Below are 25,622 nucleotides of genomic sequence, written 5' to 3'. Positions count from 1 at the left end.
CGTAATCTGAGTATTTTAAAAACAGCAGAGAGTTTTGTTATTGCATCTCTAATGTATTCAATGGATGGGAGTGTCTGCATCTCTCTAAATGCAGAGTTCTTTAAAAAAAAAGTATTCCTTGAAACAAGTTACAGAGGAAATAAGATTGGAGGAAAAAAAAAGAGAATACTCCCTTTATACCTAGGAGACATACTCATTTTAGGTCTATTTGGCATAAGAAAACAAAAGGACTGAAAAAAAATCAGCAAGAAAACATCAAAGCTGAATTAAGAAGCTGTATTCTAATGAATATAAGATAACTTCAAATATGGACTTTCAACACCTCTGTATATGGTTTTTACAAGTTCAGGAGGCACATTTATGCCCAGAAGTGTCCTTCTACAAATTAAGGAAGGTACTTGTTTTACTCAGAAGACCCGGAAGAAATCAGTAAGGAGACGAATATATGCAGCTTTTACCTGCCTAGAAGACTCTTAAATTCTCTTAACCAGTGCAATTGTTCCAGGAAAGGTCTACATAGCAAGACAACAATGAAAGAAAAGATACAGTGACATAAACAAGAAAGGTTTATCACAAAACAGAACATACATAAAAAGAGTAAACGTTCTAAAATCATGCAGATTGTCTGGTATTGTTCCTAATGGCCTGATTTTAAGAATTTAATCCAGGATATACCTCCTTTCTCAAAAAGAGGTTGTCTAGGTTAATGCAAGGATAGCTACACAGCTGTTAAGAATATATCCTTTGAAAGCATGTTATAAAATGAAACTGATTTCACAGGGGTCAACTATTTTACCAATAATGTCTAACATTCTCCATCAAACTAAGCAGTTTATCATAGGATTACAAGAAGATTACTGAAATGCATCATATAAAAAAAAAACCCTCCAAAACAGATTTTGACACAGTGACAGCCTATAAGGAGGAAAAACATACGAAATCTGGTAGAAACCTTAGAGCCTTTTACTCATGCTTGAGTCTTCATATCATCATATTTTTATATTTTCACTAACAGCTGCTGCTATACATTATAATAATAGGATTTTAATTTCAATTATTTTTTTCTGTCTTTCATTATCAGCACTTACTAGCTCAATAAAAACTTATTAGCTGAATATAGCAAAATCCTACTTAATTAGGAACAGAGGACTGAAAAGAATCTCCAAGGGTAATTGAATCCAGCTCCTTGCTCCTACTGGCAACCATGACACAATTCTTTTCAGAAGGTCATATTAAAATCACTTGGTTTCTTAGTCTGCTAATCTCTTCGGAAAGCTATTCCAGGACAACTGTCTTCCAATAGACAGAAGACCTGCAATTTTCATCCTAAACTTAACGGCAAATATATACTTATCTGTCCTCGGATTAACACACGATCACTGTCACAAATGATGTAAGTACTTCTCAGATAAAAATGTCACCAGCAGCATTGTAAATGAAAAAGAAAGAAGTACATGATAGAAATAAAAAGCATATCAGTGCTGAAATAACAGACTGTATTTTCAATGTACAACAGTAGTCTTTAAGTACTCAATGAAAAAATATCTTCAGTATCTGTCAACCAATTCCAACAGTTACAGAGCACAACAACAACAAAAGCAGTAAACAAGCAGTATGGGATAAAAGCAAGTGGTAGTACTATCATAAAGGTAATTTATAATTCTAAAATTGTTGCTGAAAAGAAAGAACAAAACTTTCAGACCTTTCATTTAAAATAATTAGAGGCTTATAAGCTTTCCATTAACTTTTTTTTTTTTAGGATGGCAGAATCTAGTGAAAAATCTAGAGCACATCATCTAAGAGACTTAAGGTTTTGCAACACTGTCAAGGAGACACACAGCTCAAAATAACCATAGTTACAAGAACCTTTATAGTGCATATGCAGAGAGCACTATATAGAGTATTTGGTTAGAAACCTCTCCATTTATGGTGTTTAGTTAATCAACATTTGTTGGCTAAAGTAACTGTTACTTTGACCATGTAGGTTCCTACATAAATTACCAAATACTGCAAAATATACACATAATGGAAGCGGTCACAAACACAACCTTCCCCTCATTTAAATTCATGCTTTTTTAAATACCAAAAACGCTGTCACGTACTTCAGTTTCACATACTTCAGCTTCTCCTGTTTAAAACTTCCTGTATTAAACACTGGTATGGATTTCTACTCACATTTAACAGTGAAAACTACAAAGACAATAATTAAGTTTTTCAATTTAACACTGCCTTAGTCTTCTTTCATTATATATTTAAAGATATTAATAGAGGCCCTAAAAATAAGCATCATACAGAGCAGCCAGGAGAGATACCTAATACTCAACAAAATGCAGTCAAGGGGATGAGCACCACAGCTATTTTTAGCAAGAATAAAATTTTCTTTTACATTGGAGTTGAAAGACTCTTTAATTTTGTGGGAAAATGAAAAGGTTGAAAACAAAGTATATCAAACATGTTATAACTGGCTGGCATCTGGGGGTATACCTCACCTCCCTGGCACATGGCATGCAAGTAGGAGAACACTATTTTTGGCATCACTCATTTCAAAATTTTGCTGTATTTAAATTCTGAAATGTATCACTTCTAGGCCACCCAGCAAAAGCATCAAAGAGGAGGAGAAATTACAGTTACAATTAAAAATAAATTTATATATAAACCTAAACATATCTATATTCAAACATAATATAAATAACATATCAATGTTCCACAGGGTCAAAAACAGTGGCTCATCACCAAAATCAAAAACAAAGGAAAGCTTCATTTCTAAACATTTTTAAGGCTTTGATGTTATTTAAAATTAAAACAAAGAATCGAGAAATAAATTGATACATTTCAGAATATTAAAAACTACAATATTTGGGGAAAAATGTAGAAGTTTCTTCTAATGTGACTCAAGTTTGATTACATCATGATTTCAAATGAATATTACTTCAGTCTTAAGTGCTATAATTACACAATAACTTGAATATAAATAAGCTCTGAAAGATTTAAAAAAAGATGAGAGATGACAGCACTTAATTTAACCAATTTAAAGACAACTGGTGAGTTTATTCCCTAGATTTGAGCACAGAAAAAAACTCCAACTGTGGAATATTCTACCTAAATATAGATTATTATCTATTATAAATGCGTATTCTGTAGCAAATTTCTGAAACATTTTGAAGACAAAGTGACTTAGTTATGAATTTAACTACCTTGCACCTAAGCTTATGTAAATGACTAAGACAACAGAAAAATAAATCGCAGCAGGAACAGACCTTGGGAACTTTTCCACAAACAGACTGATAACAATACATAAATAAAAACCAATTTGCTTCATTCACACCAGTGTGCAAGCACTGCATTTCTTTCAATTTCTTAAAATGATTCTTTTGAGATTGTTTTTTGGTAAGTAATTTTTTTTCCCCCCAAACATTCTACATATGGTCAACACAAAGCAAGCTCCAGTGTACAGCTTTTATTACCATCACTATTAAACTCAGGATAAGAAATCTTTAATTGTGATAACATTCTTGAAGTAACCTACTTATAGGATAACTGACAAAATAGAAAGAAAGGAAAACACTTCCTTGAGAAAAAACAATCAAGCTGCAGTATCCAAAGTATGTATCATAGAGAACATACACTCCAGTCAAATATTTAATGATTTCCTACAGCCAACGCCTCTGAGTGTGTTAATAGGAGTGAAACAAGGTGTTTTAAATAATCTTTTTAATTCCTTTTATAATTTCATAAATGGAACATGTAACCCTGTAAAATAATCCACTGAAATTTTTAACGAGGAAGAAGTGCGAGATGACACACGCAGTTAATGCTCATACAGAACTATCTGCACAGAAACAAACATTCCAATCCCATGGAGAGATTATCTGGTACCAAGATGAGGCTGGCAGTATCAATAGTCCTTAGTTAATTATTTCTAAAGAGTAATAATTAATGTCTGCGGGAGGTAGAGTAGTTTGCTCCAGATCTTCCCATGCAAGATATTCAAAGTCTTACCACTTAAAACATGAAGTACGTTTCCCTTGGCAGAGGTGCTCTATGGGGAAAAGTGAGAAATTCTCCTTACAAGCTAAAAATGGCATGGCTCTAAAGCGTCAGTTCCCAAATGTTTTAAGTATTTTATTTAAAGAAGAGAAACAAAATAGATTCTAAGTATAATGATCATTTTTCAGATTTTTATCCATTCTTGAAGGAATAAAAGCAAGGCAACTGCGGGCTGGGGGCAACTGCCATAAGCAGTGCTAAGAACCGATGCTTTCTTTCCAGGCCTGATAGACCCCAGGCACGTTCAGGTACCCCTGGCAGAGCACCCACAGAGCAAGGTCCAGTGTAGACGGGCTGCCAGACAGCTACTCAGCTTCTCAGGCAGGTTCTACAGCTTGTTGAATGCTGTGCTGCCAAAGCTATGCTGATACTGATACCTGTACTACCTGATAAGGTCAAACTGCATCTACACAAGCTGCAATCCCCACAGGAAATGCAGTGCTTACACACGGGTGCCTCTCCCAGCCTCGGCTCTCCGCTGCAAAACAGGAAATAATAGCATTTCATCAGCAGAGCTGGAAGGGAGTCGAAAATTTGGGGGTTCTTTCATATCACATTAATCTTCTATTACTGCAAAGTGTTTCAGATATATCTAGCACATACAGCAACTAAACTGCACTTATTATACAGCGCTAGGTTGCTCGCAGAATCCCTTACTCTGATAAACAACACACAATGCTGTTCAAGCACGTTAAACTTAAACCATGTTCCAATACATTAAACGCCCCATAAAGAGTGCCAGAGTTTTCCTACGTTGCACATCATAAAAGTTACTCTTCCTTATAAGACATCCGTAAATAAACGGCTGTAATGTCACAATATACAGGGTAGGGGTTCCTAGGTCATTTTTAGCCCAGACCAGTTGACTGTTGTAGTTCAGAGTGCGATTTGGTGAGAGTAATAAAAGAAAATGAATCTGATAGTAAAGTAAGGAAAAAGATTAAGGTCAATGGAATTTCATTATAAATTTATTTCTAATTATTATATTAAATGACTACACTTAACATTTAAAGAATCAAAAATTGTTTCAGAATACATTTCTAAAATGTTTTTTTATTTATGTGAAAATGACTGCTAGTGGCAAAGCAAAATAATAGAAGCCAAAGATCCTGCCATTTACTAATTGCATTTTTGATGCAAGTACTATCATACAAGGCTTTAATGAAATTAAATAGCACAAACTACATTTCACTTATTGCTAATAATAAAATATGAATAACTGAAAAAAAATAACGGTCTTCCTAAACACTCCACAAGAACTAGAAGGAAATACTTCATTTCAAATAAAATCTGAATAGTGACTAACTGGTGAAATATAAACCTAAAATTTTTCAAATACATGCAAACCAACATCCTGTGAAAGTTTTAGTTCCTTGGAATACATCCCGTCTCGAAGTTTGACATTCAAAGTGTCCTAAAACCACAGAAAACCTGTACCAAAGTGTGAACCCAGCTGTCCGCGCACTCCAGGAACCACTGCCTGCCATCCTGAGAGAGGATGCCCAGGCAGGTTTCCAGCTCTCCTGTTCACGGCACTCGCCCTCTGCCAAGGCTCCTCCTGTTCTCTCTCCTCTGCTTCCTGTTTCTCATTTCCTTCTCCTATATTTTCACATGAATAGCTATCATGTTGGCATAAATTCAGGGCAGGTAAACTCTTGCCAAGCACAAATCCCTTCCAGGGTGGGAGAGAAGAGAATTAGCCCACACAAGTTTCACCCCAGAAGCTGAAACTATCTGGGCTCTAGAGGCAGGGTAGGGCAAGCCAGGGCATTTCAGGCTAAATTCTTCTGCCCCACAGCTCCTTGCACAGCCCTGCAAGGAAGCAGGCCGGTATGCAAGCATTTGCCATCTCCAAGATAAATTATGTACTCTCCCTCCAGTTTGCGAGCTGCTAATCTAGAAAGAATCTGACTCAATTTGAGGTCGAAGAAGGAGCTGAAGATGAAAAAGGTGTTCCAGGATGAAAGAAGCAATGCCAATAAGAGCAAATACTTCTAGAACTGAAAGGGTTTATAGCTATGTCATACGCTGTATTTTTAATACATCTCTGTTTCATTCCATCAGCTTCAAATAAGGAAACATCCCAAAGATGGTGATAGCATGCTGAATTTGTTGCTATCTGCAGAAATTAGTTACTATAAATAGTTTTTGCAGACTTTTTAAGATGCAGCTGTACCAAGCTTCCACCAGATTCAAAATCGCTAAAACATCGATTTACTGCATCATTGTCTATTCCACAAAGGTTGTGACAGTATCCCACCACCATCCCACTTGACACCCTGGTCACACAGTTTAATCTTATTATCTTTAAAGATGGAACACCATCTGCAACAAGCTTTTAAAACATTCCTTCTCTATAAACAATCCAGCAATGATAACAAGATTTTGTTCGTATGACTGGATAAAATTTTTCTGTGTTAAACACGACCCAAAAACAGTGCCATGGTCTAGAAGGAAGATTCTAAATTTCAGAAATATAGTACAACCACACTCTAACCTTAACGTATGTTCGCCTCTTCAGCCCTTACACATAACCTTTCATCTGCAAACAGTGATTTAACAAAGCGAGGGTAGTAGACACTATGGGTATCCATAACAAATTGCAAAAAATCTCAGACCCGCATAGATTTCCTAAGTTTAATCTTGTAACGGACTAAAACAGAGGAAGCAGTGCACTGACTTTCCAACCTAAATACATGAGAGCTTTTAACTATGAAATCAGAATTTAAATTCACACCTGTCAAGCAAGCGATAAAATGACAACACTGGAGCAGTGACAAGCTTGGGTCTGGCACAGGCAGGGTTGTTGCAGTTTACAGAAACTCATTACAGAACTGAATAAATGCCAGCTAAATGAATGATCTTAGGAACAGATTACTCGGGAGCAAGCAACCATTGAGGAAGGTATCCATTATACATTTGTTCTCATTTAAACAACCCTTGAGTCATGTAGCGTCCTACAGAAAGCAAAAGAGGTTTAGCAGAGGATACACTTCCCCATCAGAAAAGTAAATGGAAGAGTAAGATAACATAACTCATTCTTCAGGTAAAACAAGTTATAAAAATAATTCCTTATTGAAAGCCCAAATTAACTGACTCTGCTTCTAGACAATGACCTCCTTTATAATGTTCTGCTTGAAAAACCACAACTTCCCACCAGCCAAAACAACTCACACCTTATTCTGCAGAATAAAGAGCAAGGGCAAACACAGGAGAAGCTCTGATGAAGCAACACTGTACAGACTACTGTATCACTGCTCCGGATTGCACTGTTCTGTTCTTATACTGACTCATCCCTCTAATATTCAAACTCCTTAGGACAAGGATTCTTGCAAAGCATAAATGCATCTTTGCACAAGACTTTCTACAACAATGAAGAAAAACAAAAAAAAAAGTCCTGTCTTACGTATTTATCTCGTGTCCTTCATTCTGACACAATCTGTGTAACTAAGCACTGGTAAATAGCACTGTTTTACAGGTGGAGACAGTATGAGCCTAACACACAAACGAGACTCGATGCAATTACATTTTTCATGTCTTGGAGAGCCTTAAATCAATGATAGAAATGCAGAATGTTACTGTCTAAAGACAACATTTAGAAAAACCAGAGACATTTTTAGTTCAGCGTACCATAAGCATGTTATGATCTGCAAGTCCACGTATGAAAAGAAAGCCTAAGGGTATGCATACACTGGTAATAAGCAAAACTAGAACATCTGGATCTCTGATAAATTTCTGCCTTTTAAACATATCAGTAACCTGTAAGTAAAAAGTTGTGTTATCAGAGACCTTGGTATTTTCTCAGGACACAGCATGGAGGTTTTTTTTAACCCTAAAATAAAACACCATCTTCACAAATGGCTCTTTTCATAAAACTAACACAGGCGCAATTTTAAAAAACACACTGGTTTAGTGCATTCTTCTAGAGAAAGCTTAGAGTTTCCCCATCAAGACAAAAACCATTTTGGACACAGCTGTTCTGAAGCCAAGAAAACTTTGACACTTTAGGTTGCTCAATAGAATCTTTGTGTAACTGGTCTCACAAGATAACTTAATAAATAAGATATACAGAGAGAGGTTTCGACATCCCAACTCGACTTGAAAGCAATTCACATTCACCAGCACTGACTAATTTTAGAACTATTATGCAGCTACTACATGTGTTAAATAATAACCAGTATTCTACCTCTCCTGAAGCCAAAGCCTAAAATACGCATTAGCAAAAAGATTTTTTCTATTTTCAGCCTGAAATTTTTGAAGGATTCTTTACCAAGAGTGCTGAAAGAAACTGACCTTTTTTCCTGTGTTAACAAGTAATACAGAACTCATTATCTCCCTTCAGGGCTTCCACTTCAAGTGCCCCATCAATGCTTTGCAAAGTTCTGGTGCTGTAATTGCCACTATGCTTTTAAGGACAGGTAAGTGAGGCTTGTGGCACTTGTGCAGAGAGAGCGCGAGATGGTGAGGAAGGGAAAAGGCTGGGAGCACTTGCATCAGGGCTACGTGATAGGCAACTTTAGAATTAGGACATGCTGTTATAAAACACAGTAGGACATCAATTTCTAAGAGCAGACATGTGGCCTTGAAAAGCATCCTCATGGCAACATGGATTATGCCATTAAAACAAATTAATAAAATATCAAAGTTGAGGGCTAAGCAAATGTTAAAGGGTTTATTCATAGTCTCAATGCTTTCCTTTTGAATGCAGAAATTAAGACAGCATTCCTTCAAAAATAAGGAAGCAACATGCCTAGTGAAGTCGAGACTAAATCCGGAATTATAAGCAACTAAAACCTGTAAGCTTTAACTCTTGGAAAGCCACATACGCATTTAGGCTATTGCTCACCAACTTGCACACAGGCAGATTTCAAACTGACAGAAAACCCGAACAAACTACAGAATTCACTTCTGCAATAGTCAGAGAAACAAAACAGTTGGAAAGAAGCCACACGAACTCAACTCCAACTAGGTCTGCTCGGATTTCTGAAAAGAGCTCATTCACATGGTCCGCACTTCGCTGTTCAGCACAGCTGTTTCTAAAGCCACTCCCCATTCTAGTAATGTTTTTCCCATCCTACTTCACAAAAGACTTAAACATATTTCCAACAGATGCATTTTGTACTCCAGTAATTTAGTGATATTTCCTGATGACTGGTTAACACAAAAGCTGTAGCTGGTTGATCCAAAGATTGCATCTGTCACCCTGCATCTCACCATCAGGTCAGGATGAATTTCTAACTGCAGAAAGAGAAACCACAGAAGAATAAATTACTCTGATTTCAAGCCCCAACCTAGGGATAAATAATTTGCTACAATTAAGGGTTCTATTTTTTCAAAATAGGCTGTAACAGGGGAAAGAAAAAGTAAACATTTTCTTCTCAATATTACAGATAGCACAACAGAAAATACCTCTTGATCATTTTCTCAAGCAAGATCATTCTCTTTCTCATCACCCATTCGATTTCTATCGTCCTCTTAATTTAATTAACTGCCTACAGCAAAATAACCTGAATGGAAGAACTCGTTTGCCCTAAAACTCAATAGTAACTACAGACAGAACTTGGTTCAAGGAGCAAGTTTCTCCTACCACAACACACATACCCAGAGCCATTGCCTGAGCTCTCCTTACACACAACAGCACAACAGGAAAGTTACATATTAAGTGACGAGGACTTATCTGCTGAGAATAAGTTTTAAGTATATCATATTCTGCTCCATTGATAACTATATTCTAAAATAAGCGGGGGGGGGAATGAAAACAAACAATCATCTCCATATCATTAAGTCTGGCAGAACTCTATTTGCTGAGAAATAGAGTGTGCTGTAGGCTTTTCCTAACAGGACCAACACTGTGTAGCATGGTAAAATCATCCACATTATTTCACACAGTGTATTTATGTATTATACATGCACAGGAGATGAACCCATTCTCTGAGTTACCTAGGAAGTAAGCGTTGCATCTTCATACTACTGCTTCTTAATTACTGTTATGAGAGAAGTGTGTATAATGAGAATTTTTTTTGCATGGTCTGTATGAGGTACATATTATATCCAATGAATGTTTCAGGTGGCGTTTATAGCTCTGTCCTTACATACAGCCATAACGACCATAATTTAAATTATATCAACTATTTATATGACAGAATATTTTTATGTAAAATTTTTAGAAATGTTACCATGCTATTAAATTGAAATTTCAATACCGAGCTCAAGCAAATAATTTCTACTTCAAAAAAATACATACGGAAAGTGATAGGATATGTGCACATATCAGCACACCTAGTGTCTCTCCAGGTTACTAAACCTTCTCTATCTAGGGCATCTCACTTTACTAAATATTAATGCAGAATTGTGCAAAATATGAGGCTTCAGTTATTCAAAGGATCTCTGCACTGCAAATAAAAAGAAGTATTAAAGCCTACTATTAACTACAGATTAAGGTCAGATCCCAACAGTTGTTCCATATGGACAACATAATAGATAGACATTCATTGACCGCAATACTGATCCATTCATACAAAGCAGCTTCCAAGATCCAGGCTTTAAAGTATTAAGAACGTTTATTAGCTCAACATCCTACACTCTTACAAAGAGTACCCCTGACTGCAGGACTGCTATGAACTGTGTTTTGGAAGTTCTGGAAATATATCACTTATGCTACCTGCTGGCTAGCCTAGTTTCCATTCTCCACACTTCACATTTGATGGTTCTAAAATTAACCTCGCTGATTTTATCACCAATTTCCTTTTCATTTTGCCATGTTAAATGTCAAATGATCCATATGTCTGACATTGCCCTTTTAATTATTACAACAAAAGCTTAAAGATGATACCACACCCTTCCCCCTACCTCTTCAAAGCAAAACTCAATAAAACACAGGCAATGGTAAGAATTCAAAGGTCAATATTTGCATAAGTTGAATAAAAGCCAAGAAAGAGCAAGATTTATTAAAAATTTAATTCTACAGTAAGTTCTACAATTAGTAGTCTTTCTAATGTATTGATTTAAATTACAAAATAAGCTCCATGGATAGTGTTTAGGACTTCATTAAAATTTACTGAGCGTATTTATCAATGCTTTTTGCAGAAAGTTTGTGATAAAAATTTGCATAAACCCAATTAGACCTCCCTAATACATTAATGATATATGATGAAGTCTTTTATTCCCTTCATCAATCTTCAGCTACACATTTACTTAAATAATCAATACTCCAAAATTATGATGTGTCAATAAATTCATGGCCTTGCATCAACGAATTTGTTCACTCGATATCTTCTAACATGAAGTCTCAGTCACTGTCAGTCACATCAACCTAACCACCCACATTTTATTGTTCTGTTATCAGGATTCAAAAGCACTTAAGATGACAGGAGCAGTAAAAAGCCTTGGGACTCTATATGCCCATTATGGTGACGGGGTTGTTTAAAAACTGGAGCTGTAGTTGCAGCGTGCGATTATAAATATGCACAACACCACCACCACAGACCCAGAGAGAAGTTTAAGGCACAAGCAGGAAAGAAAACAATCTGAAGGCAAAGACCTTCTACAGAAATCAGGAAAGGGATGCAACGGTGACAAAGGTTTGTCTTCCCTCTTTCCAGTATAGAAACGGCTCTATGATCAAATATTTTAGTGTTCTTGTTACATTTTCTACTCTATTTATAAAAAAAGAAACCTGGACTAGGACAAGGCATACTGAGGAAAAGTCAAAGTCAAGCATATCTGCTCCGTTATATCTGTCCCAGATACTAAAGCAGCCCCAGGCTTCCAGGGATATCCTGTTTGATGGACTTTCAGGAGTACCCCTGAAACTAATGGACCTTGTCTTCAGCATACTTGCTGTCAAGTATCCAAATCCATAGAAACTATGTAAAACATTTGCTGCCATGAAATGATGATGCAGCATACACCAAATTATGAATAAATTTGGTATATTTGTAATATAATGTATTTGTAATATAAACCCTTAAATATTTGTAATATAATGTATCTATATTCTAAAATGAAAATGACACCTGGTCTTCTACCAGGTTTAATAATATACAACATAATTCTGGTTTTGCAAAGTGCTCAAAGAAACAAGCTCAAGCTTAACTAAATGAACAGAACTTTATACAAACGTGACAACTAAGCTGTTCCTCATTATACAGCATCAGGAAGCTGACAAAAGACTTCAGTTTTGCAGAAATCTTAGAAATAAGCTTTGCTGACTTCTACACGTATGTCAACAAGGGCAGGCATCAGTTTTACAGCCTAAAAGATTTATCAGGCACACCTGGATATCTAAGGCAGAACAAAACACTTAAAAGTACTACTCAGTGAAACAACTGGCAAGAGCATACAGAACACCAGAGCGTAAAATCATCTAATGCAACAGCATGCTGTGCAGTTGGCATAATGACTGTACAATCTATTAGGAAACAATACCACTTCTAAGAAAAATGTATAAAACATATCCACCACTTGCACTTTAAAACCCTCTTCAGCAACTACGTTGTTTTTCAATGCTCCTTTTTAGAGGTAAATTGGGGATACTACTGCATAGGTAATTCAGAAACTAACACTAAAGAGCCTATACTATTTGTACCAACATATAGGTCAGATTTAGACAAGCAAATAGCAACACAAAGAAATAAATTACCATGAAAAAACACCACCTTTTTGCCCACTGATATACTGGGAAGAGAATGGAATTTTAGTAAGTTTTCGTATTTAACAAAATGCACTTTTATTCCCCAGGGTCTTCAGACAGATGCAACAGTTGTGTTCGTTTGTCATGGACATACAGTGCAACCCAGACACCACAAGAAACAGTTTAACTAAGCTGTGCAACCAGGTTTATTGAGTCTTTACTGCATTTTAGAGACTCACACCTGAGGATCTCTCAATAACATCAAAAGGAATTCTGAGCAATGACTAGGCATCAAAATATTTGAGACAGAATATAAACAAAATTATGATTTTTTTCTCTTTGTTCTGTAATCTTGCAACATTTGTCTCAACAGGCCTACGCACATACAGAAGAACTGAAAAATATCCGTGCGCAGAAGAGTACCTACTGCTTTCTACTGTGTTTGCATCTGCTTGTATTAACAGAGAAGTTCCATTTTATAAAAATATATCCAACAGATGTAATTTGTAAAAGCCGATGACAAGAAAGGAAGATACAAGACTGCCATACTTGGAATGCTCTCAAATTTAATTCATTTAAAGTAAAAGTTAGCAAACAAGGTAAGAGCAATCCAAAATCTGACTAATTTTAGGGCATGTCACAAATTCAATCAACTAACCTGCCACGATGGAAAAACTTGGGGAAAAAAAAAATACACTTACAGTCAATTCTGATGCCTTAGTCTATTTCTCTATTTATTGCAACATGATTATTTTTTAACAATTCCGCTGAGTCAAACAAATTCAGGGAATTATTAGGTTGGAATCCATTTATTTTATAAAATTCTGGTATAGGAGAAAATGGAGATGCCCAGAACCTGCATCAACTAGCAGGATGTCATCATCTTCAGACACAAAAAAATTCCCTGTGGATCAAAGCTTCTGTGCAAAAACAAAATTGGAAAACTAGTTCAGGTAACAGGTACTAGAGAACAGGCACTAGGTAACAATTCTTTGCCCAGAAAATCCGAAGATGCCATGGAAATGCATGCAGTGTGATATAGAAGCAGAAAGAATGACACTGCAGAGGCATACTTTAGCAAGCTAAAGCAATTACGAGGGGGATCGTTTTGCACTTTCCAAAAGTTTGTTTCAGCTTATCTGCAGAGAAAAGTGACAAGAATGCAGATCGTCATTACCAGCAATAACGTCTTAGGAAACAAAGAAACTTCTAAAATCAACCCACTAAAATGCTAACATACACCATAGCTTTCCATAAGATAAGGCTTCTTTCTGCACTCTTTGCCACAACCGAAAGATTCACCTTTTTTTTAATATTAATGACCAATTTCTTCAGGACAAGAATACTTTGAAGTAGATTCTGGCTGATGTCCTGGTGAGTAAAGAACAAAAAAACCCGACACAGACTAGAAGCTGAAAGAAGAAGATAAACTATTCTTCCAACTTATCCTCACACATGAATAATGTTTTGTTTACTAAGGAACTAAAATAACACATTTAGCACACATTCCAGAGAAGTCAAAAATGCTATTAATTTTAAATGAAAATGAAGAGTGAAATATCTGTGCTTTGGAAAAAGAGAGAATAACACTGGGATTATTACATTGGCAATAAAGTTCAACACTCATCAAAAAGAAAATTTCTATCTTCAGTCTGGCCTTGTAGTATGTTCTTTTCCCACATTCAATAGTAAAATAAGTAAGGATAGTATCTGATCCACTTTTTTTGAGTCACTACTTATCTTTTTTTAACATGTACTAAGGAGACACACTCATGTATATTATTAGTGGTTTTGAAACCCAAGCATACAGAACCCCAACTTCTAAACATCTGATTCTTGTAGATTTTAAATTTGAAAATGGTTAATTAAATTGGTACCAGTATTCATTACACTATCTTTTTAAGGATCATTTGGAGGGGTAAAAATATCTAATTTTCAGAAACACAATCTTCAAAAAAGTTTTGCTCCAAAATAAAAATTGCAAAATTTCCAAATGCAGTTACAAGCTTCATTTATCTATATGTAAATGCTTACAACATATACAATATTAATAGCTGTATACAATTCTTTTGACTGAACCTAAAGAAGAAAAAAGGGGCAGTGGCTGCAACTCTAGTTAAAAATTACAATTTTGTCTTCTGAATATGAGTTATTTTCTTAGCAAAAAGAAAAAAGAAAACAACTTGACAATTATTACACAAGGAAAATAAAGCCTTGAATGTGCCATATGAGCTATTTGTGTTGATGATTGTCCATTCATAGATGCTTCTGACAGTGTCAAAACCGATACATGTGACTATAAATGAAGAGCAAATGTTTTTCTAAGTCTTGCCTGGCCATCATATAAATACAAGTATTAACTAGAATTTTGCAGCTTCATTTTAAAAAGTAAAAAGTAGCAAGTTAAGAGAGTAATAATGACCATTTTTTTGGTGTTTCTGGAAAAACTTGCATTTTTAGTTAAAAAATGTGTTTCTGTATAATAAATAAAATAAATAAACTAAATAAACAAATAAAAAAGACATTTTGTAAACAATAGGGGATAGACAAAAATAATAATTCCAGTAAGATTCTACATTTATAGGGACATATTCCAGACTTCTAATAAAGCTCATTTGATGAAAAGATTTTTATTAATAAAGACAGATTTTTATTAATAAAGACAGTGATTTCAAAAATCTACATGAAGTCACTAGAAGATATTCTGAAAAAAAGGCATATATGTCTGCAGTACCTTACAGTCTAAGTTATATAATTGCAGAAAGGAACCAAAAAACTTCATGTAAATCAAATTATAACTAAGAGATCAGAGTAAACGACAATGAAATCTACAGATACGTACGCACGTGTTCGGTTGCCTGACTTACAAGGTGACTGTTACGAATCACATTTATGGAAGGCAGTATTCCTGAATAGCTGCAACTGAAAAATTAACAGCTGATAATCAACTCCCAAGCACTCCCAGCCTACAACTCTTCAACAAGCACTGCTGAAATCAGGATTATAATGTTCAGTATCTACAAAAATTCGAAAACACTTAAAGGGTAGTTCCTGTTATTAATTATACATAAGAGAGTCCTTCACTTTTAGACTTTCATGCTTTCTACTGCAGATGTAAAAGCTGAGGAACTAAGCCTAAATATTTATTAAACAACTTCTTATTTTTACCTTTCACCCTAAAGAGAAACAGCCCACAAAAACAAACATAGAAGAAATAATTATCAATACATCCCAACAGGAAAATTTGTTTTCTTCATCTTTCTGCAACTTTCTTTCCAACATTTCATTAAATTCCGCTCATGCCGTAAGTCACTTACAACTGCAAAAATCTTGTATAAAATTAACACCATATGCGGCTGTATATCAGCAGTTGATGTGCAGCATTACACCAAAGCAGAGGGGAAAATAAAGAATATGCCAAACTTTATCTTGCCCAAGACTCAAACTGGATTATCTGTCAACTCAGAACGAGCTATCACTCCCACATGTTTAATTAGAAGCTGACGAGCTTCACAGAATTACATCCAGGGCACTGGAACAGTCCGTTTCTTTTAACTGGAACACACTGCTGGGATATCTAACTGATTCAAGTAAACAAAACAAAACTTAACATGTTAGAAGTGTGGGAAGGGTGAAGATGGTTTTGCCCTTGAAATGTAATACAAGAAAAAAAAACCTTTTGCTGCAAGGTAAGATTTAATTATGTTTCAGTTTTGATGAGCACAATATCACCAAGGAAATTTTCTAGAAAAACAGAAGTACAACAGCGTGTTTCTCTCTTTTACTGTCATGTTCTAAGTTGAGTGAATTGTATATTTAGTGAATTGTGTATTGTGCATCTGTTTGATATACAGAATTTTTTTGTGATGCACATGATTGTAGTAACATAGAATCCTCACCAACATGAATATATGCATCTTCCCTCTTCTGACAAAGATGTCCTATTGTCCTTTCTATAGAGCAATGATGCTCAGAGACAACACACTGCCTTCCCCGCACAGAAAACAATTGCGGAAAGCATAATCCATATGTCTACATTATCAAGTAATGCTCCAACAGGAACAGATTTGTAGAGGAAAACAGTGCTAAGAACTAGACACCCATACAGCCCACATTTCAGGGGTTTTATGTTGGATGAGCTGCAGTGTGATCCATGAACCAAACACCCTTTAGCACCTGGAGGACATTAGATGTGCTGCTGTAGCGCAGCTCTCTGTTCGGTATCACCTGAAGAAAATCCACTTTGCGTGCTCCAAGACCACCCAGCAATGCAACCCAGAGCACTGTGAAAGCAGGGATGAGTGGGATACACATTTCCAAAGGGCTTTCCTGATCTGAACCAACACTAATGTATTTGCACTCGTTAAGGCTCAGGAGTTTCGTCTGCATGTCAATGCGGTTCTCAGTAAAAACTTAGAACATGGGTAATTTTTTCAAAGATCTCTCAGTGTTCAACTGTGGGGATAGGAACAGAATCTCAACTTGCACTGGTATCAGGCAATTAACAGGACCGTATTTCCTCATAATATGGGACATACATTGCAAAGGGAAAGAAAGGGACAGCCAAAGGAGGAGAACAACAAATAAATAAAAGCTGACAAGGCAAATGCACAACAAGCATCTTATCTGCATGCTTATAATCTGTATGTCAGATTATCTGCACATCATTAAAATTACTGTCTTTTGAGAAGGAGTCCACAGATACACAGTCCACAGATTAGGCTGAGGGCAAAGCGCCAACGGAATGGACAAAGTTGGCTAGAGGAATCATGGAAACTGTTTGTGCGCAGCTACAATTTATGCTCCCAGGTGTTTTTTTTGTTTTGTTCTTTTTTTGTTGGGGGGTGTGTGTATGTGTGTGGGTTTTGCTCTGGGGGTTCCATTTTTGAACAGATACCTCCAAGTTATATGACATTAAGTCAGCTGCTTTAAGTATATCCATACTAAGTTTCCATTTTAGAAGATTTCATGGTGACCATGAAGTTACACAGAAAGCACCAACAGCCACAGACTCTCAGTGACTTCCATGGAATGCACTTCTCAATCTCAGGCTTATAGAAACGTTAGTTAATGTAAACTGTAGCATATGACTAATAAGGAATATAAAGAGCGCAAAGAAAAACACGCACATTGTTCAAACTGTGGTCTGTAATACCCGATCTTACCACAAAAATGATAATGATACAAGAGAAGCAGTTCTGGCATAGAGAAGCAAACTTACTTTGTATCTTATCCACCCTTCGGCAATAACGCTTCCAAGTAAGGAAGACAGAAAATATTTTTATGAAACGTAACACAGCAATGTAATAAATTTTTCTTTATTAGTTTTTTTTTTGGTTACAAAGGAAAATGAAGATAGTAAAATGAACAAGAAACTGGTGGTAGGGGAAAAACAACTATCGGGATGGAAAACCAAGAACTAGCCTTGTTCCATACACAAGAAAGAATTAATTGTGCTGCCTCCTCTATAAACATGTTATAACAGAACTGAGGATTAATAAAAACTGTACATGTCAACCAGGTCACAGGTGTTCAGAGGTTTCATTGGTTCAAATCTTCAGATCACAGATTTAGCATTAAAAATTAGTTTCTCAACCACCTCTCTACAGAGAACTTTAATACAACATTTTTAATGAAAATACATGATTTAAAAAGAAGGAGGCATCAGTGGTTTCTTTGGCCTTTTCATTGTAGAAGAGAGGTCAAGAACTAGTGGATAAAAGATAAACAGCGTAAAGGAAATGAAGCCAATGTTACAATATTTGCAAGGACAGTAAAAAAAGAATAAAATCCAACCATTTCCATTTTTAGTGAAGTAGTTACTATAGATGTCTAACTAGCTCACAACCAGCAGTGTTAGGAAGTGTACCTAGCACAACACATGCTATTCCTAAAAGCTTACCACATCAACTTAAGATAAAATTCAACACTCAGAAAAAAATAGTCTGAAAATAAATCGAGGGAAGAAAGGGAAAAAAGTGGAAAGAGCAATAGTTGCACAGATTAGCTAAACATAATAATCTGCTTTAATTGATTTCTCTAATTTTTATTTATATAAATTAGAAACAAATGTGAAACTCTTCCTTAGCTAGTTATTATCCTTAAGCCAAATGTATCTCAAAGCTGAACTATAGCAGAATATTGCACTTCAGTAGACCCTGCAGAAACCATGTAAAAGAGGGAAAACCTGCAGTTAATAATTACAAATTTTGACCATTTGGGAGAGAATTAACAACAGGCCCTTAATCAGGAACATGAGTTGATCGTATTTATATTACTGTAACTAAAAATATTTTCACCTCAAAGAACTTGCTGAGCCTTCACTGCTGAACTTAAAACAACCTCTAAACATACATAAATACACATTCTTCAACATACATTCTTCACATCTTAGTGAATCACTATTTGTTGTGCTCTGTTCACCAGAAAAACTTTTCTTACAAATTAAACAGAAAGAAACAAATATACATCATACTCAGAGTATAACAGTTAGTATCAAAAGAATGATGAAGGCAAAATTTAACTTAAAAGCTTGCTTAATTTAAAGTCTACGTTCTTAAAAGAGGAACTTTCATACTGTGGCAAATTGAAAAATATTTTAAATTATTCAGTTTTTCACTTGCAGTATTTCCAGGTGCACATCAGAGAAAAGCTTTCAGCATTACAGACAGCTTGCTGTCCTGCTTGACAATGTAAGAAAACAAAACAAAGCCATAACTCCCTTAAATAATCTTACCATCATGTTTTCACTACTACAAAGACAATCAACAGAAAACTGCAAAAACAAACCAGCAGAGTAAGAACTCCTGTGTCAAAAGCACAGTATTTTAGAATAGTTCATGTTTCTATAAATCAACAATAAAGCACAACAGTAAACGCTTCCTAATAACAGGAGGCAGTAAAAATATATTCCTTAGGAGAAAATTAATCAGGCTGAACTCTCAAGTTCATTTTCAAATCCACACAGTAGGAAAGACAGGCCCAGACTTTTTTCACTGCTACTTCTTGACACTGAACGCTCTCTCTGAAAAACTTATTTCTGATAATGCAACAGAATTCTGCAGCCTCTGCATGAAATAACATATCACAACTCATAGTTGTAAACCTAAGTAGCCATTCTGAATATCTATTTGCTAGTATATACAGTTAGCTAGCCACATTAGAATACACGCATTAAGAAAGACAAACAACTAAAGATGTGGACTGTCTCTTGCTAAGCATTTGCACGGCAATAACTCAATTGCACCCTGAACCTCTGCCGCGTTAAGGGCATTAAAAGCCATACCAAAATTGAATTTATTGTCTTTTGCAAATTCATAGGGATCCCATAAAAATAAGGGTAAAAAAAAATAATTAAAAAAAATTTGCAAAGCTTTTTAACACAACAAATGAAAATATTTCTCTTCAGTTCCAAAGAACTCATTTAAATGTTTTTATGTAATGCTGAAGCTGAACACTACAGCAGAAACATAGGCATCGAAATCAGAAAACAAAAATTATTACATACAATCAAAAACATGTTCCAAGGCTCAAAGGAAGCCTGATGAAAAAAGGTAATGTACCAAAAAAAGACCATTACAGTACAGCATTAAGTTTTAGTTTAAATAAAATTTAAATTTAAACATAAAATAAAAATCCCTTCTTTTGAGGGCATCTTTTAAAAATAAAACTAGAACTGCATTTTGTGTGACACTTTTTTAAAGGAAGTTTTAAAAATATATAAAAACATACTATGTTAGCTGCAACATCTAGTACTGCATAAACACTAAGATAGGACTTTTATTTAATTAAAGAATTACACGTATTCATAGAATAACTGCAGTTTCTTAGAGTAGAAGCATCATTTGAGTTTGATGCATTACTATTATGGACCTTTCCTCTTCCCTTGGGTAACAAAGGCCAGAGGAATTTAAAACAACTTTGGAAATAATAAAACCACTCAACTCTGAAGTCTGCCTGACATCAAGTTTCTGTCTAGCAGGAGATTTTACAACACTCTTGAAAACAGAGCTCAGAAAGTTTCTTATAATGGAAACTCTGACGGACCAAGAACTATAGTTATACTAGGAGCTGTCACTGTAATATTCTTTCCTTTCCTTCATGTCATACTGAAATTTCCATTTTATTCTTCATTTGTCATTCTTTTCTGTAAAGGTAGTCGCTTAATTAAAGAAACAAGGGAGTTTTTGCAACCTACCTTCTAGTTTCACACTTTTTTCTTCATGTTCTTACTAATTTTGATCACTAATTTGTCTTTCCAGCTTTAACTGGTGACTTTTTAGATGGACGCTTCAGAAAGTTGAACTGAAAAAATTTGATTCAGCTGCTTAACTTTATCATGCAAGTTTTACTTTTCAAGACTATTATCCCAAGAGTATGAACTCTTTGATTTTGATTACAATCAAATTTAATGAATTACAGCAAAAATCCCCCACTACTAAAACTTATTAGTGTACCAACAATAACTTCATACAAACTACCTAAAATTTGAGTATTTCTTAAGAGATTTTGACTGAATAAGAATACAGACAAGAACACTGAATATAACACTCTCCATCAAAGAAAAACTGCAGAATCTTGCTCTGATACATACAAAAGTCAGGTCTGAACATATTTAGATTCCTGAAAAGTATCACTTCTGAAGCATTTAAAAATAAATCAAGCTGTTCTACTGCTTTTACTCTTGGTTGTGTTCATGCACGGCGTTTGGAGGGAAGATGAGATAGAATTCAAATTTTTAGCTAGCTTTATAAAGATTAGTCCTCATCAGACAAAACTATTCCTAGCTAACTAGAAGTACGATGGTACAAGGAATTCTGGCCACACAATACAAAATACTGGAAATGAACTGCCACACCAAATTGGATCTGTGGCTCAGATCAGTGGATTGTGGCCAATTTGAGCCACTAGCTGCCTGATTGGAAGACAGGAGAAAGTCGACACTGTACAAACTGCAAAGCTTAAGATAGATGACTATATAATTTAAATGCAGCCCCAATTTTATTTTCTGTATACCCATGGAAATCTCTAATGAACATCTAAGTAACTCCTTAATTAGGAACCACCCTGAATGGGATTCAGGAAATGTCACTCCACTACCAACTGAGAACTACAGAATGATCTATAGCACCGCTCTGGATGCAATGAGTAGCAAAGAACTGGAGGATATCTACAGAATTTAGAATTAACATCTTGGGACATAGAGGAATTTGTATACAAGATTCATAGTAAAACCATGGTTGCATGGTTGCAATGTTTTCCCTATATGTGTATCTCTGCAAGTTGCTACTTGCAGAAAGAAAAATATTTATTACATCATCTTTAAAAGGCATTGTTCTTTTACATTCAGTTTCTCAGAGGTTTAATTTCAAAAGTATCAACTAACATCAACTTTCACAAAAATACCACAGAATCCATAATTTCACCAACTACTAAGTAAAACCAACATTCAGGATAGCCAAACATGCTCTAAAGCATTAGAAAATAACCATTAAAAAATGTAATGAAAGAAACAACCAAAAGGCTTAGCTAATGAGTACACAATGTACATCTGCAGGTGAAATGACGGGGAAGAAGGTGGGGGAAGAGAAAGAGACCACAAAAAGTCTCATCCTAATTAGCTAAACATATGACATAGAAAAAAATAACAATAGTTGGGTGTGGTTATTTTATGATTAAATGCTAAATAATGATAAGAATTTGACAAAAATACAGAATATGTGAGAATACAGTGTATCATGCTCTGGCTTTCATGTATATAGTTATCGTCCACTATAGCAGCTTTCAATTTCTCAAGGTTAGTAGAATTTATTAAACCAGTAATTTTGTACGGGTGGATTTTTTTGTAATTGGGTATTACATAAGACAGAAAAACGCTGCCTGTCCTAAAACGTAGTTCAAACCAAAGGTCCTCCTAAACATACAGTGTATGAAAATTAAAAACAGGGAGTTTGGGTTATGAAAAGAAGCCATATGACTAAAAAGTGAATCCATTTTCCAAAACGCCCACACAGACAAGAGCTTCTGATGTGAAAAATGGTCTCTGCAAAAGCTAAATTGCACAGATTATTTTCATGAAAAGTTAGAAGCTGCACTCCATGCAGATTATATGACATTTACCATGATGAGATTTAAAAAAAACCACTTTTTGTGTTACTGAACAATTACTTGATTGTTCAATGTATATTATATAAATACCAATAGTTATTTAATTTAATAATTGTCCTCCTTTAGAATTTACATAGGCAGAGATGCTTGCTTAGTTTTTCCAGGCTTGTTTCCTTCTTGCTGCAGGCAAGTTTTGGCTGCCTTCAAAGTAAGATGCAACAATGTGCGCTAGCCAACAAAGCATTTGTGGCTTACCTTGGCACTGAAATCCTTGTTTCCCAAATCCCCTGTGTAAAAAAGAAAAAAACCCTGTCTTAGTATGTTTGGTTACAATTTCTTCTCAATGATCTACAACAACTTCAAAATAGCTTCATATTAAATTACTTCAGATTTTGCTAAGACAGCAACAGATTTTAAAATATACAACACAGAACAGCCCACCCATTTCAAAGCAAAGAACAATAGCTGTCACCAGCTATGTAATTTCAGCTTCTGGCAACAATTTTTTTATTATTATTATTTTACAAGCTATTTTGGATCTACAATTATCATCATCTGTGATTACTGCATAGTATTTCAACTCACTTAATGCCACATGTATACTTAACAGCAATGTAAAATATTTCAAGTTCTAGTAAAGGCATATAAAACAAACCAGACTTAGTTTTTCATCCAAATTTTAGGATTGCATGCCGAGGCTGTTATGCGCCTCAGCTAGACACCAGTCGTTTGTTGAATGGAAAGGAGGCAGCTTAAAGGTTTTGCTTGTTTCAATATAAATGAGAAGACAGGCCCATTGGTTTCATACTGATTATTCTTCCAGCTTCCTTGCTTCATTTCCATAGCAAAATACAAATGTGCATGTAATACTTTACCAACGAACGCAGTGACACACAAGCATTGTACGTGTATCCAGAGTTCCAACATACATTATACCTCTGGCAAATTGCACTGTTGGTTTTATTTATTCGTTTATCTTTAAACATTCAACATTCTATTTCCACAAAAATAAATGTTTTTAGTATCCTCCCTATAAACATTTCTCTGCATTTTCCCTCTTCACAGAATGAGACAAATGAACCAAAGCCATGAACTCTAGAAGGCAGCCAGCAGGCTGTACGCAATTAACAACATGAAGTTTAATTATGAAGTTTGTGGAAATGTTTTTAAAAAAATTATATCAACAAATTTCCCAGTTTTTTTATTTTATTTATTTAGAGAAGGGATAAAACATTTCATACACTGTTACTTCAGGTGGAAGCTGAAATTACAGAGCTTCAAGCATTTCCGTAAATTTCTACGGAACAGCCTCTACCCATTATTGTTATAAGTAGGCCTAAACTGAGAAAAACAGAAGAAATATAAAATTGTTTGTTTACTTGGCAGCATACGTGATTATACTATAGTGTCATTCTGCTGCTGTTATCTCTTGTCTTCACAAAAGTAAAAAGCACATACTGGAAGTGTGCAAATGTAATTGCATGAAAGCTGACAGCAGGACTAAGAACATGAAACAGACTTTAGATAATTTTTCATCCTTTTAAACAGACTTGTAAAAGACATTCCTGTATTATCTACTCTAAAAGCATAGGCATTCTTCAGTGTTTGAGCTGAATTCATACACTCATCAGTTGCAGTCCACTCCACTCCCTGAATAATACAATGTATTTTAAGTAAAAGGTCTTAAAAAAAAAATCAACACTTGAGAAACAAAGCAGAGAGGTGAAAGTTGTTTAAGAAGACAAGGCGGCACTAAACTATGTTGGTAAACTGTGCTGGTCAAACGTAATCTCAGAAAACAAATCTATTTGCATAGTTCATTGAAAGGTAGTATTTACTATTCTTTATACCTTAAAACATATGTTAATTGCCACGTGTCATGTTGGAAATAGATGAAGCACTTTTTACGGGGTATGATCCTTATTCAAGAGTTGCCCATCTTCAGATGAGGAAATGAAAAGTTTGAGTTGTCACATGCTCATTTGATGAATGTTAAAAGCCTCCCTAGACTCACTAGCAAGAAAAGACAAAAGAGCACAGCTACTCTTGCCACCTGTCAGCAACAGGATACCCTTTCACTTTCACATCCCTCCTGTCATCAGGTGCCTTTCCTCGTGACAGTATTCCACTTTGTTTTTTAATTGTGTTAGTTACCTGCACAAACACAGTCTGACAATAACCCTACAGCATTCTTACACACCTCCCAATTCATTCTGTTTCAGATTAACTTTGAATCAGTTTCTAAAGGTGTCTCACTTTTACAATACCAAACTGTGCAATTTTTTTAGGAAAAAACAATTAAAAAAAAACCACCCAAAAAGTTGACTTGTTTCTTGTTACTTCTTCTGCAGTCTACCCATCTCAGTTTTCCTTCCTTCCCTCTCCTTCCTTACTCCGCAAATATATTTCAATCATTTCTGGAGCAATCACAGTCTTTTCTTCAGCAGGAAAAACAAGCAAAACTCAAGAAGGAAGGCAAAGGTCTGTGCCCAGATGCATAAACACATACGAAAAGATCAAGACACCTGGATAGCCACAGAGCTGGGTGCAGACCGCTCTAGATCTTTTACAACTTTGGCTCTCATTTTCAGCAACCTGCAGTGAAAACTCCAGCAGCAGAGCAAGGCTGAAGCTAAGTCATACCTCAGGTAAAAGAGAGGAAGCCCAAGTTGTTTACGCTGCACACTTGCTGAATGTACCAAACATTCACCTAAACGCAAGGGTACACACCCGCTGCTCTTGCCTCACCTCGCTGAGAGCACAGGGCACGAACCGGCAGACTCCACACGCCCACTCGCGTTGCTCGAGTGGGAGAGCGAAGGGTGTCGGGCAGCGC

General features: G+C 35.5%; 1 protein-coding gene across 1 annotated transcript in view; it reads right to left on the bottom strand.

Moving 5' to 3' along the window:
* PRKCA (protein kinase C alpha) overlaps nucleotides 1-25,622 on the bottom strand; it is a 156,388-nt gene that overhangs the window by 129,528 nt on the left and 1,238 nt on the right. Inside the window, exon 2 of the mRNA XM_075169449.1 lies at nucleotides 23,042-23,073. Within this exon, the coding sequence (XP_075025550.1) occupies nucleotides 23,042-23,073 (32 nt within the window). The remainder of the gene's footprint in view (nucleotides 1-23,041; nucleotides 23,074-25,622) is intronic.

Source organism: Calonectris borealis, chromosome 20 (assembly GCF_964195595.1).
Source record: "Calonectris borealis chromosome 20, bCalBor7.hap1.2, whole genome shotgun sequence".
NCBI lineage: Eukaryota > Metazoa > Chordata > Aves > Procellariiformes > Procellariidae > Calonectris > Calonectris borealis.
This window is presented reverse-complemented; position numbering and strand designations above follow the sequence as displayed.